Raw genomic sequence first — 14,918 nt, forward strand, 5'->3', positions numbered from 1 at the left:
TGACACAGACCCATGCTTCTTATTGAAATTCTTTCTGTATTTAAATATAAGATGCTGTGGGAATTTAGCAACTGTATGTGTGATAATTCTTAATAGTGAATTCTCATTTACACCTAGTGAAACCTAAAGAAAAGGGTTGTATGTAAAACGACACTATAAGCAATATAAGATAGGCGTATTTTTGAAGTTCCTGTTAAACCCTACAGAGTTGAACAGAATAGTTTAACTGAGTGTGGCTTAATTCTACTATGTTCAAATAGTATTAACAATGAGAGACTACTAGATTTGGTGATTAAATAAGATTCTCAATGTGACATTTCAAGAGATTCATTTGTACAGAAGGCATTTAAAGATGTATTCTCTCATATACCTATGTATGCACATGCATGTATAGTCTCTCACATTCTTTTTTCTTAGTGAAAGGTAGCCTTCAACACAAGCCATATTGAAAGGTGTTCATCATCTGAAGATGTTTTCTTTTAAAATATATACACCATGAGGCAATATAAGATCACAGTATCAACTTCAGTGATCTAATATTGAACGAACTTATTCTTTTTGGGAAAAAAAGGTAAGGCATTTAGCCATTTCCTTAAGTTTGGCAGTTAGGAGTAGTTGTAACATCTGTGGCAGAAATCATCTGTATTAATTTTATATTTTTATAATATACTGGAGTTATGTATTGACCTCATTTCTCTTTATGGTAGAAATATTTTTCATTCATTTGAATACCTATACTCCTTTGTTTACATAGTTGAAAGGCTGAACGTATGGGGTGGAGATATAAGGAATGATTTGTAGTGTGTGAAAGTTAAATAGGATGGACATATATATGTATATATATATATATATATTTAGGGAAGAGTATCCCACTCCAACACAAATAGTGTTTTATGGAGACAATACAGTGAAAATGGGATACAGAAAAAAGAAGTTTTCTTTTTTGTTTTTATTAGAGTGAAAGGGATAAATGTAAATATGGTATATGTTCCAGTTACATAAAAGTCTTATGGTCTTTGGGGGTTTTTTTAGCAAACCATAGTTAAAAACAGAAGGAGCTCCGTAAAGTTTCTGTTTTTTTTTTTTTTTTTTTAGTTACCTTTTTTTTTGGCTGTGTTGCGTCTTCGTTGCTGCGTGCGGGCTTTCTCTAGTTGTGGTGAGCGGGGGCTACTCTTCCTTGCGGTGCGTGGGCTTCTTATTGCAGTGGCTTCTCTTGTTGTGGAGCACGGGTTCTAGGCACGTGGGCTCAGTAGTTGTGGCACACGGGCTCTAGATCTCAGGATCAGTAGCTGTGGTGCACAGGCTTAGTTGCTCCGTGGCATGTGGGATCTTCCCGGACCAGGGATCGAACCTGTGTCCCCTGCATTGGCAGGCGGATTTTTAACCACTGCGCCACCAGGGAAGCCCCGTAAAGTTTTTATTGGTAGTTCATATACTTCTTATGTATTTATGTTGACATAAAGAATATAAACAATATTGCTACCTTCTCAATAGAGTATTTTTCTTTTTTGACATCGGTAAATGCTAGATACTGATCCTTTCATGCGTGAAAGGGTGTGGCTTTTTAATTAATTAATTAATTTGTCTGCCCCCAGTCTTTGTTGCGGCGGCATGCCCCATCTTTCGTCATGGCATGTGGGCTCTAGTTCCCTGACCAGGGATGGAACCCAGGCCCCTGCCTTGGGAGCGCCGAGTCTTGACTTCCGGCCCACCAGGAGCATCCTGGGAGCAGCTACTTACAACAGGAGCCATCTCCCTACCGATGGGGGGCAGGGGTGACTCCGTCGTAATTATTCCCCCTCTAAGTTCTCAGGTTCAGCCTAAGTGTGTGTGGCGTGGATCAGGGCTAGGCTGAAAGTTAACTCTGCGACAGTGTTCCTGGGGCCAGAGGAGGAGACACGGGGCCATCCCCCGTGCTTCTCTTTGTCTTCTTCCTGGGTTAGCACACCCGCAGGTACCTCTTTGCACTGCCGTGACACTGAGACCAGGACAGCTGCAGTGACAGGACCCTCTCCTAGGGTGACTGAACTCCTCTCTGATGAAAGTGAGGGTGCAGAATGGCCTCCCTCCTGGCATTTGGACAAGGAGCTTTGCTGGTGGATATCTGGAGACAGAAAAGGCAGTTGGGCTTAGTGGTTGGTACCCTGTGGCAATCTACAATCTAGGAAATGTTCTGAGGATAAGTGTTATTTAAAGTATGCTAGTTCTAATGTTTGGCTGTAACTCCTGAACTTCCTTTGGAGAAAAGGTTAATAAAAAGAAGGATAACTGACTGAATCCAGGTCACCTCTCATGAAGGATAAAGGTGTAAAGGTGTGGAGGGCTCTTCTTTCCTGGTGCTTTCAGTGAGCCATCCCTGCATGGAGAACCCCCTCTCCCTCCAGGGCTTCCTGCCCTCGTGTATGGGATGTGCCTGCAGCCTACGCAGCTAAGTCTTGTCTCACTGTTGCGTTGGGGTGGGGTTGTCATCACACTGTGAAAGGGCTATAAAGAAATCTCTCTTTTGCTTTTCTAAAAACAGTCAGTCTTCTCTAGGACAAATTATGACAAAAGGCCAGAAGGACTCGCTTCTCATTTCCTTATTGAATACAGGGCGTCTAAGCGTCCTCCTACATTAAGGACAGCAATCAGTTACTTTTTCTGTATGATCTGGTGAAGTGGTCTTAACTTTTAACTTTTTTTCAGGTCACACAAAGATCAATTCCTATATTTCATGATTACAATGTGTGTATGTGATTCCTTGTTCCATTTTAAGGACGTTGCTGTGTTAAACATGTTGAAGACTTTTCATAACCCGTTGCTACAATCTTAAATTGGATTTATTTTTCCCATTGTTAATATCAAAGAGCAAATTCGAAGACTGAGAACCATGTATAGAAGGGTGATTGCTCTTAATGTGAAAAGATTTGAATCCTTCTTTGTGTGTGAGAGTGTGATCAGCCAGCCTTGCTATCGATTTCTTCTGTCGTACACTGCCAAATCTTCTATTTAAGTATTGTGAAAACTCTTTGTTTTTTTCAGGTCGAATGAGTGATTTGAGTGTAATTGGTCATCCAATAGATTCAGAATCTAAAGAAGATGAGCCTTGTAGTGAAGAAACAGATCCAGAGCATGATCTAATTGCTGAAATATTACCTGAGCTAATTGAAATTGATCTATACCACAGTGAAGAGGATGAAGGGGAAGACGAGGAGTGTGCCAATGCCACTGACGTCACGACCACCCCATCTGTGCAGTACATAAATGGAAAGCATCTGGTTACCACTGTGCCCAAGGACCCAGAAGCGGCAGAAGCTAGGCGTGGCCAGTTCGAAAGTGTTGCACCTTCTCAAAATTTTTCAGACAGCAGTGAAAGTGATAGTCATCAGTTTGTAATCACCAAAACTGGAATGCCTACTGCCATGCAACCTAATGAGTCTAAAGAAACAACTGAATCCCTTGAAATTACATGGAGACCTGAGATTTACCCTGAAGCACCAGAGCATTTTTCAAGTGGCGAGCCTGATATTTTCACCGCAGCCCCAGGCCGTGAGGGAGAAGCCACAGAGGGGCCAGAATCAATCACAGAGAAAAGTCCTGACCTTGATAATCTGGTATATGAACGTACTGAATCGGTACCTCTGTTTCCTGAAGAGTCTTCAGGAGATGCTGCCATTGACCAAGAATCTCAAAAAATGGTCTTTTCAAGGGCTACAGAAGGAACATTTGGTGAAGAGGCAGAAAAAAGTACTTCTACCACATATACTCCAAGTATAGTTGCAAGTTCTGTATCAGCGCATGTTTCAGAGGATGTATCATTTACCTTAACAGGGACTCCACGGCCTGATGAGCCATTGTCCACAGTAGAAAGCTGGGTGGAAGTAACCCCTAGACAAATTGTAGAGTTCTCAGGAAGTCCTTCAATTCCGATTCCAGAAGGCTCTGGGGAAGCAGAAGAAGATAAAGATCAAATGTTTGCCATGGTAACTGATTTATCACAGAAAAATACTACAGATTCTCTCGTTACTTTAGACACTAGCAAGATAATGATCACAGAGAGCCTTTTGGATGTTCCTGCAACCACCGTATATTCGGTTTCTGAACAATCTTCTGCAGTAGTGCCTACCAAATTTGCAAGGGAGACAGACACTTCTGAGTGGCCTTTCAGTACATCTCTTGAGGGAAAGACAAGGAAAGATGAGGAGAAGGGAACTACAGGTACGGCTTCTACAGCTGAGGTACATGCGCCCACACAGAGATCAGATCAATTAACTTTACCCTCTGAATTAGAAAGCTCAAATGAAGCTACATCTAGTGATTCAGTATCTGCTACCAGGAAGAGTTTTATGTCCTGGATGACACCCACAGAGTCTGAAACGGAAACAGCAAATTCTACTCTTGTCTTTACAGAAACTAATGTTTTAGACCATCTGGGGGTACAGACTGCTGAGCCCAGCCTTAGCAGTCAACCTGGGGTTCGGGAAGTGCCGCCCACTGTCCCAGGTAGCCCCATCTCTGTCTTTATGGAGCAGGGTTCTGGAGAAGCTGCTGCTGACCCAGAAACCACCACTGTTTCTTCATTTGCATTAAATTTAGAGCCTGAAATTCAAGCCAGAAAGGAAGCATCTGGCACTTTGTCTCCACACGTGGAAATTGTATTCCCTTTTGAGCCAACTGGACTAGTTTTGAGTACTGTAATGGACAGAGAGGTTGCTGAAATTAAAAGCCAAACATCCAAGGAAAACATGATTTCAGAGATCTCAGGAGAGCCAACTCCTGGGGCAGAAATAAAAGGCTTTTCTACAGATTTTCCTTTGGAGGAAGATTTCAGTGGTGACTTCAGAGAATACTCAACAGTATCTCATCCCATAACAAAAGAAGAAACGGTAATGACGGAAGGCTCTGGGGATGCAGCATTTAAGGATACCCAGATGTCACCATCTGTAATACCTACTTCAGACCACAGTAATCACACAGCTGACTCAGAAGAGCCTGGTAGCACCTTGGTCAGCACTTCAGCCTTCCCTTGGGAAGAGTTCACAGCCTCAGCTGAGGGCTCAGGTGAGCAATTGGTCTCAGTAAGCAGCTCTGTTGACCAAGTGTTTCCCAGGGCTGAGGGAAAAGTCTCTGGGACAGATTCCCCATTTATTGACCAAAGATTGGGTGAAGAAGGTGCTATCAATGAAACTGATAAAAGATCCACCATCGTGCCAACAGCAGAAGCTGAAAGTACTAAAGCTTCAAAGGAAAAGGAGGAAGTGAAGGTCAATGGCACAGTTTCAATGGACTTTCCTCCAACTATGGAGCAGGACAAATTATGGCCCAGGAAAGAAGTCAACCCTGTAAGGCAAGGAATTGAAAGTGAAATAGTGTCAGAGGAAAAGATTCAAGAACAAAAATCTTCTGAACCCCCTCAAAGCTCTGTTGCACCAGAACAAACAACTTTCGATTCCCAAACATTTCCTGAAACTGGACTCCGAACCACAGATTATTCTACACTAACAACAAAGAAAACTTACAGTAACAATAAGAACATGGAGGGGGAAGGCATTTCCTCAGTTGACGTGTCTACTCCAAACCTAGATTCAGAGAGCTTAGAGTCGTATACTACTCTCCCTGAAGTTACCGAAAGATCCCATATTTTCTTAGCTACTGCCTCAGTGACCGAATCAATACCAGCTGAAAGTGTAATTACAGGTTCAACAATCAAAGAGAAAGAAAGTATAAAACCCTTTCCCAAACTTATGAGACCAACAATTGAAGAGTCAGATACGGATCTTTTATTCTCTGGACTGGGATCAGGAGAAGTTCCGCCCACTACAGGATCCGTGAACTTTACTGAAATAGAACAAGTCATTAGCACATTATATCCCCAGACTTCTCAAGTGCAAAGTTTAGCAACCAGCATCTTAAATGACACAACTGGAGACGATGAGGGAATGGGAAATGTGGCAAATGAAATCAGACCACTCATTTCCAAAACAGACAGCATCTTCGAAGCCAGTGAGACAGCACCCAGCACAGCCTTACTAGAAATTTTAAGTGACACCACAACAGAAGGACCCTTCACGGCAACTCTCACTTTCTCTACAGACACAGAACATCCTCAAAATCAGACACACAGTTGGGCAGAAGAAATCCAGACTAGGAGACCACAGACTATGACTGATCAAGTCTCTAACGAGAACACTTCAACAGCAGAAACTAAAGAAACAGCAACCCCTTCCACTGATTTTCTGACTAGAACTTATGGTCCTGAAACGGCCAAAGGATTTGTTACATCAACACCAAAACCATCTGACTGGTTTTATGAACATTCTGGAGAAGGATCTGGGGAATTGGATGTGATTGATTTAGTCCACACTTCTGGAACTACTCAGGCAACTAGGCAAGGCAGCACCACATTTGTTCCTGATAGATCCCTGGAAAAACATCCTGAGGCTCCAAGTGCTGAAGCTGTTACTCTTGATGGATTCCCAACAGTTTCAGTGGCGCTGCCTCTAGATTCAGAGCAGAATGAAAGCTCCCCTCGTCCAACTAGCACACTGTCAAGTACAGTGTCATATGAAACGTCCACAGAAGGTGCTGCAGACAGTTTCCAAGACCACTTTGGGGGATTCGAGGATTCCACATTAAAACCTGACAGAAGAAAAGCCACTGAAAATATTATTATAGATCTGGATAAAGAGGACAAGGATTTAATATTGACAATCACAGAGAGTACCATCCTTGAAATTCTACCTGAGCTGACATCAGATAAAAATACTATCATAGATATTGATCACACTAAACCTATATATGAAGACATCCTTGGAATGCAAACGGACTTAGATACAGAGGTACCCTCAGGACCACCTGGCAGCAATGAAGACAGCACTCAAGTTCTAGAGAAGTATGAGGCAGCTGTTAACCTCTCTTCAACCGAGGAAAACTTTGAGGCCTCTGGTGATACTCTTCTGGCTAATTATACTCAGGCAACACATAACGAATCGATGCCTCCTGAAAACAGAAGTCAGTTAGATCACACGGGCTTTATCTTCACACCTGGGATACCCATCCCTAGCCCAGAAACAGAATTAGATGTTTTGCTTCCCACAGCAACATCCCTGCCCATTCCTAGTAAGTCTGCCACAGTTAATCCAGTGATTGAAGAACCAAAAATTGAAGCAAAAACCCTGGATGACATCTTTGAATCAAGCACCTTGTCTGACAGTCAAGCTATTGCAGACCAAAGTGAAATAATATCAACATTGGGCCATTTGGAAAGGACACAGAATGAGGATGAAGAAAAGAAACATGTAGGTCCCTCTCTTCAACCAGAATTCTCTTCCGGGGCTGAGGAGGCACTGATAGATCCTACCCCCTACGTAAGTATTGGTACTACCTACCTTACGGCTCAGAGTTTAACAGAGGCACCTGATGTGATGGAAGGATCCAATCCCCCAGCTTCCACGGATACATCAACAGTTTTAGCTGTTGCAAAGCTGTTGTCTCAGACACCATCATCTCCTCCACTCAGTGTCCACTTAGGCAGCGGGGCCTCTGAGCACTCAGAGGACCCCCAGCCAAGAGCTCTGCCAAGTACAGATGCCAGCACGTCCCCAATACCCCCAGGAAAACTTGCAAATATTGAAGTGACTTTCAAACCCTCAAGTGAAGAGGACTTTCACATAACTGAGCCTCCATCCATATCTCCTGACACAGAGCCTTCAGAAGATGGAAGTAAACCTAAATTATTAGAACAAATGGAGGCTTCTGCCACAGAACTAATTGCTCAAGAAGAAACTGAGATTTTCCAGGACTCTCAAAACAAAACCAGTGTTCAACTTTCTGGAGACACAGTCAAGATATTTCCCAGTATTGAAACACCTGAGGCTGGGACTGTTGTCACAGCTGCAAGTGAAATGAAGTTAGAAGGTGCTACACTGTGGCCACATTCTACTTCTGCTTCTGTGATTTACGGGGTCGAGGCAGGTGTGGTGCCTCAGGCCAGCCCACAGACTTCTGAGAGGCCCACCGTCCCTTCTCTTCTGGAAATAAACCCTGAAACACAAGCAGCTTTGATCAGAGGGGAGGATGCCACAGTAGCAGCACCAGAACAGCAAGTATCGGTGAGGATTCTTGATTCTAATAATCAGGCAACACTAAGCACCGCAGAGTTAAACACTGAGCTTGCAACACCATCATTTTCCCTTCTGGAAACTTCTAATGAAACCAGTTTCCTGATTGGCATTAATGAAGAGTCAGTGGAAGGCACAGCAATCTATTTACCAGGTAAGGGCACAACACTGATAAATCTGTTTCCAAGCTTGGAAACAGTCCCTTGGTCCTAACATAGATGTGTATATAATTTTTGTTGTGATGTTAAAATCAGTGAAGGTTTTTGTATTGTTCATATAACAGCAGGACAGGCCATAGTATTGATTCCATAATGAGATACAAAGAAAGTAAGTATAGACTATTTGGGGGCTTTAAAGATATGCTTTGTATTTTTCTGGGTGTAAGAAACAACACACAATTGCAACATGGAAAAATTGAAATTGTTAATGGTATAAAAATTCAATTTGGTTTTACCCACAACTAAAGTATTGCTTTGTCTTATGTCCCATAGTTATACATCTTAGTTTTAAAAACAGGAAAAACATCTTATTTTTAAAATATGTCTCATGAATGGGTGCAATTATGGCAATATCAAGATCTGTCAGGTCTTTAAAAATGAGAATAGTAAATAACTTTAATAAACACTTCACATAGTTCATGCAATATTGGTTATCAGTTCATACTTTTGTGTAATTCCCTTACTCCAGATAGTCTACATAATGCTTTTAACACAATGCCTAGCCATAAGGAGAATTCATCCAGTATATATTCAAGCTCTGCCTGTTGAGAGAAGATTTCTGTTTTTTTACTGAATGGACAGAAAGCACGAATTTGATGCTGGTTCATATAGACTGTGTCATTTAAGCTTCACAAAAAGGCTACAATGCACACGTTATTATCCCCATTTAGAAGGGTAGGACGTGGAGGTTCAGAGAAGTTCTGTAATTTGCCCGGGGTTGTAACCACACACATCGTGGCAAAAGTGGGATTTGAACCCAAATCAGCCCCACTCCAAAGGAGGTGGTTTTTTCTACTAGTCTTTGGTGGTTTCCTACTAATATAGTATAAAAATGAATAATTGATATTTAATGATATGTAAGTCAGAAATCTTGGACTGTTTACTGCGTAGAATTTACTTTCCTTTTAATCTAGCTTGATAATGTTGAAAAGTTCACTTTAATGGTGTTTTCCAAGAACAATGGAAATAACAATGTCAGTGGAAACCACAAGTAGCTATCACCACCTAGTTGCTACCTAGAAAAAGAAAAAGAAATCAGTACTTCTAGGACTGTGTTGGTTGAAAATATGATATTTTGATATCATATTTATATGATATCAAATATATGAAAATATTTTCATGAATATGTTTTACAGCATGGCTGTACTTAGAATTATTCTTCTGATCGTCTCAAACTTATCTTTTGCGCTACCAATGCTTCAGTTTGTTGTGCTTCAGATAGAGTGAAATAGTCATAAAGTGTAACTTTCATAAATGACTTGAAGTATTTCGTGAATAAAATTGATCAAAGGTGGCTGATGGATTTTTTTGTTGTCACTCTTTACTTAATCTGTAAATGATAACCTAGTAATCTGGCCAATATTTATTCTTTTGTAATTTAGTTGAAATATACTTCAGGTTAGAGAAAATATGATATAGAAATCACTGGTAATAACTATATATAGAGAGAGAGTTGGATTTGACAAATGAATGAGAAATGTGTACCAATTATCCAGTCCACAATGTTTACCTAGAATCAGAGCTTGCATCTTCATTGCAAAACACATTGTCACTTTAGGCTAATTCAGTAAACAGTAGCTCCTGTTGGATTGCCTGGTCTATCTGTTGCAGTTTCAGCTTTCAGAGATGACTACAAAGTGTTTAGGGGAGAATAAAATGCACAAAAACAGAACTATTCTAATCTAAACTACTTTAAGTTCACAGCCCCCTTCCTTGTCAAGTCCTTGTCCCATACTCTCGCATGGTTTCTCGTGTCTGTGGTGGGAATAATGCTGTACTTCACATTTGTGTGGCACGTCGCACTTTACCAAGCCCTTTCACTTAAATGTCATTTTGATTTTGCACTAAGAGCAGCATGTAGATGTGCTGTTGACCATAGCCTTGTCATCTAGGCAGTGTGCTTTCAAAAGCAGAAGGCTAAAATGGCTAGGGTGATTTTAAATATCTTTAGAACGATAGGAGAGTCTTAGCAAAATTGGGGTCGCTTTTGAAGAAATAGTTGCAACCATCTGAGTTAAGCTAATTATCATGTTGAACCCACACACGCGAATGTGTATCTATCAAGTCTTTCTAGTAGTCCAGAATTTTCTTAACACTCAGAAAGGTGAGTGTTTGACTCACCTGTGAGTTTGACTTTCCTGGGTGGGAAAGGCTCAGTTATCTTCTATAGCAGTACCTGTTTATCCAAATATTCATGTTTCATAAGTAGACATCTTTTCTTCGCGTACATTATTTCAGACTTTCAGGACTTCACTTTTTGACAATATGGTTTTTATTCCATATATGACCTATTTATTTCAATTCTTTTGTAAAACATTTAACTCTCATTTGGATTCTTAATCATTTGAAACAAGCAATTCTGGAAAAGTATTCAAATAATATATATAAGCTATTAATGTAAATAAAGTTATCCATGCAATATTACAGAATAATATAATATATATATTACAGAATAACATATGTAATAATATATATATTACAGAATAATAATAATATATTACAGAATAATACATAGTGTAAAAGTACTTGCATTTAGAAAATACGTATTAAACTGCTTTCTCCTCATAAATTTGTATCTCTGGCCTTTATATTGATCCGCTAGGAGTGTCAATTTTGTGTTTTAATAAGAAAATTGTAATAAACATTTGGGGTTTCATTTAAGGTGAGGTTTTTGTATTTGGGTTTGTTTTTATACAGTAGAGTTTAATCCATGTGTTGCTTTTCTTCAAGTATAGTTTAAAGGAGTACATTTGGAACGTGTTTTTGGAAAAAGCATATTAATGTAGCAGAAGAGACTTCAGTGCACACTTTCGAAGAAAAAGTTTCTGAGCATTAAGTGGTAAAAGGCAATAATAATTCAAATGATGGTAACAAGCCAATGCTAAAAAGAATGCATGTTCTGTGTATCCAGCCATTTCACATGAACTAACCTCGTTTAAAAGAATACATTTTCCATTCACTGTGCACATACGTGTAATCATTTTGACTAAAATCAATTGCCATTATCATGCCAACTAAATCTGCAGTAGAATGTATTAGTTGCCAGATACCATACAAAATATTGTTTAAAATAATGATGATTGAATCCCAGAAATGAATAGATGCAATTTGTAATAATTAGTTATAATGCCAAGAAACACTCCAGAGAGAAAAGTTAATGTTAATTTTTAATGTGTAGTATCTCTAAATTGCTATGGTAAAGCTTATGTTATGGTAGCAAGAAGTGGCATTTTATGCTAAAATATGTTGAAACTTAGAGATGAGCCTAATTGCTTTTCTTTCTTTCCTGAACATGGTAGGACCTGATCGTTGCAAAACAAACCCGTGCCTTAACGGGGGCACCTGTTATCCTACTGAAACTTCCTATGTGTGCACCTGTGTGCCAGGATACAGTGGAGACCAGTGTGAACTTGGTAAGATGTTCTCACGTGAAAGACTGTAGTGCTTTTCCAGAAGATGTACTGGGGGAGAATTTATATTGCTTGAATCAATCAGAGGATTTTGGAGAAACCTATGTGTAGATGAATTACATGTTAAGTGAAATTAAAATCATAGAGTAAGTTAAGTAGGGTGTGGGAAAGAGGGATAGATATTTACTGAATTTTGTTGATATACCCAAGACTCAGTGAAGCTTACTGGGATCAGCTGTGTTTTTGTGTGTTTTTTACACAGAGGCTTTACAAATGTAAAGTTGCGTTAAGTATTGACAAAAAATTTTAATCTGTCCCCATATCTGCACATCAATAAATTATCAATTTCAATACAAATTTTTTAAGAAAGCTCTTTTAAAAAATAGGGAGTTTTTATGTTTTGAGATAACTTGTTGCTCTGATGTGGAATGGGAAAGCTCCTTCTCTGGCTGTCCCTAGAGACCAGCCTCAAGGGCTTGTGACATTGGTGTCTTCCTCCTCTCTTTTGGGTTCCAAAGAATATCACTGTCTCTTTACTAAATCAGTTCCTTTTACTCCCATTCTTATTTAAGTTTCCTTTTCCTTAAAAAAATTTTTAAAAAGGACCCCAGTTTTGATTTGGCTGAATATAGATGTTGACTCTAGGAGAGAAATGATGGGATCTACTGACTAGGTGCTCCTTTTAGCAGCACCATAATGGTTTACTCATAATGATCAAGTAAGGAAGGCCCATGGATTACACTTTAGATTACCCAGCAATATTGAGATAAAACCCCCAGCATTCATGTTAAAAGAATACTTATCTTTAAAAAAAAACAAAAGTCAACAGAGCTAGTAAGCTCTATTTGTGTGCTAATCAGTGAGGATATAGAGATCGCAATAGATAACATTTAAGAAGTAATTATATTTTAAATATCAAATTTACATATATATGTATAAAAACATTTCTGTGGCCCCCATTCTTTTTCACATTACAATCAGTTAAAAATAATGAGTTATTATATGTGAAGCTGTTAGATCAGTGGCGGGCACTTAGCGAACACTATAAAAGTATTTGCCATCATTATTATATAATATTTTCCCTAAGGCCATTTCTTTAGGGAAGAATACAGTATATACCTCTTAGAAATTTAATTTACTTTGTATATTCATTTTTAATACTTCATATAAACATGAATTAAATTTTTAGTGGAATTACAAAATGCTATGGAATAAAGGCATTCATTTCATCACAAGAGATCATAGAGGTCTATGTTAGAAAGGTTGCATTTGATATAGATAAAAGTTGGGGAAGATTTTGATAAGTGGGAGAGGGAGACTCAACACAGCAAACAAAAGCACAGAGACCACAAACTGCAGAATGCATCCGAGGGGCTACAAGTATTCAGGATGCCTACTTAGGGGTTTGTGAGAGAGAAACATTGGGAAAGAATATTGGAAAGCTGGTTGGATCTAGATAGGTCTAAGAAGGTCCTGGATCCAATGTACTGAAGAGGTTTACTTCATACTCTAGTCGAGTGATTCTGAGACTTTAGCATGCGTGAGAATCCCTTATAGGGCTTGGTAAACTACAGTTTGTTGTTCCCATCCTCCACAATATCGGATTCAGTAGGTCTGGGGTGGGCCTGGGAACATGCATTTCTAATCTCAGGTGATGCCAATACTGCTGGTCCAGGGGGCCACACTTTGAGGACCACTGCCCTGGATAATTGGGGCCCTTGGAATGTTTAGAAGCCAATGAGTAAAATTATCTTGATTGTGTCTAAAGAAGATGACAATCAGCAGAGTGAGGGATGTATTGGAGAGGGAAGAGCCCAGAGGCTATGCTCAGTTAAGTATTTTCAGTGTTTCACATGTGAGGTCATCAGAGTGTGAGCTGGGATAGGGAGTGGGAAGGCTAAGGGGATTCTTTTTTGGTTTTAGGACTCATGTGACTCATCTAAAAGCAGTGGAGATAATGACCCTACTCTGAATATATTTGAAATTTTCTTTGGGTTGCCAGATTTAGCAAATAAAAATATTAGAAGATCAGTTAAATTTGAATTTCGGATAAAAAAAGATAATTTTTTTTAGTATAAGTATGCCCTAAATATAGCATGTGACATACTAAAGTTTCTCCTTTTTTTAATCTGAAATTAAAATTTAACTGGCTATCCTGTATTTCACCTGGCAATCTTACACTAAATAAGATCCTTTGACCTGTTTTGAAAGTACTTTTGTGGCCTTTTACGATTTTATTTCAGATTTTGATGAATGTCACTCTAATCCTTGTCGCAATGGAGCCACGTGTGTCGATGGGTTTAATACCTTCAGGTGTCTCTGCCTTCCAAGCTATGTGGGTGCACTTTGCGAGCAAGGTAAGAGCTCTTGCAACATTTGTATGATGAACAGGTTGATACTTCAACTATTAGTTCTAGACAGCCCCTTTTTTTTTTTTGAGCAATTTTGGCCATGCTGCAAATTCTTTTTTGCAGAGGAAATTCAGAGGTTGCCTAAATACATTAGGTTGCCTGATGTGTTCGTAGCTCACAACATATGAACAACAGTGTTGATTTGATCATTGTTGTTTTACTGATAGAATGGAATTGCAGACAGGCACACTGAGCTGAATTTAAGGACATCTGTCCACCTAAAGGAATGTTGTTGTATGTATTCTTCCTGGGGACAAACTAGGCATTGATCTTAATCCATGTGTGTGGCTTGTACCAAGGAGTATTGAATTCAGTGTTAGTTGCCTTTATTTTCTCCCCCTAAGCACATGAGACTCAATGGACTTATTGTTCATAGTCAATCATCTCTGGAGAATGAGTTAATACAGTTGTGCGAATACGTTCGCCTTGGCTTGGCAAATACTACAGAAAAGATATTGTGAACCAGGTTTCTTTCCTACTGAAGAAACATCTACTTTTTCTGAATGAAAGAAAGGCTTAAATTCATGATGGCTTGAATCGCGTGATCCTTGTCATTTGCATTTTATGGCCAACATGAGAGTGTATTTTGGGTGGTTAATGGTAACATTTCTGAACCCATCAATCAGAAACAGATTGCATACTCAGCACACTCAGTTTTGGACCATCGATTTCCTCTACTTAAAGTCATACGGTGGTTTGGCTTTGACAAAAGCTCTTAATGCCAAACTTCCATTCCACCAGACAAAATGAAAATGAGTGTCTGATAACTCAGGCACATTG

The 14,918-nt window shown here is 39.5% G+C and overlaps 1 protein-coding gene across 5 annotated transcripts in view; it reads left to right on the forward strand.

Annotated features, from left to right (window-relative positions):
- VCAN (versican) overlaps positions 1 to 14,918 on the forward strand; it is a 116,122-nt gene that overhangs the window by 70,897 nt on the left and 30,307 nt on the right. For 3 of the 5 annotated variants that reach the window (XM_059916714.1, XM_059916716.1, XM_059916715.1), the window contains 3 exons: positions 3,022 to 8,253; positions 11,617 to 11,730; positions 13,971 to 14,084. In XM_059916714.1, coding sequence (XP_059772697.1) covers positions 3,022 to 8,253; positions 11,617 to 11,730; positions 13,971 to 14,084 — 5,460 coding nt within the window. The remainder of the gene's footprint in view (positions 1 to 3,021; positions 8,254 to 11,616; positions 11,731 to 13,970; positions 14,085 to 14,918) is intronic. The other 2 variants (XM_059916717.1, XM_059916718.1) reach the window with 2 other exon arrangements.

The sequence above is a fragment of the Balaenoptera ricei genome, chromosome 3 (genome assembly GCF_028023285.1).
Source record: "Balaenoptera ricei isolate mBalRic1 chromosome 3, mBalRic1.hap2, whole genome shotgun sequence".
Classification (NCBI taxonomy): Eukaryota; Metazoa; Chordata; class Mammalia; order Artiodactyla; family Balaenopteridae; genus Balaenoptera; species Balaenoptera ricei.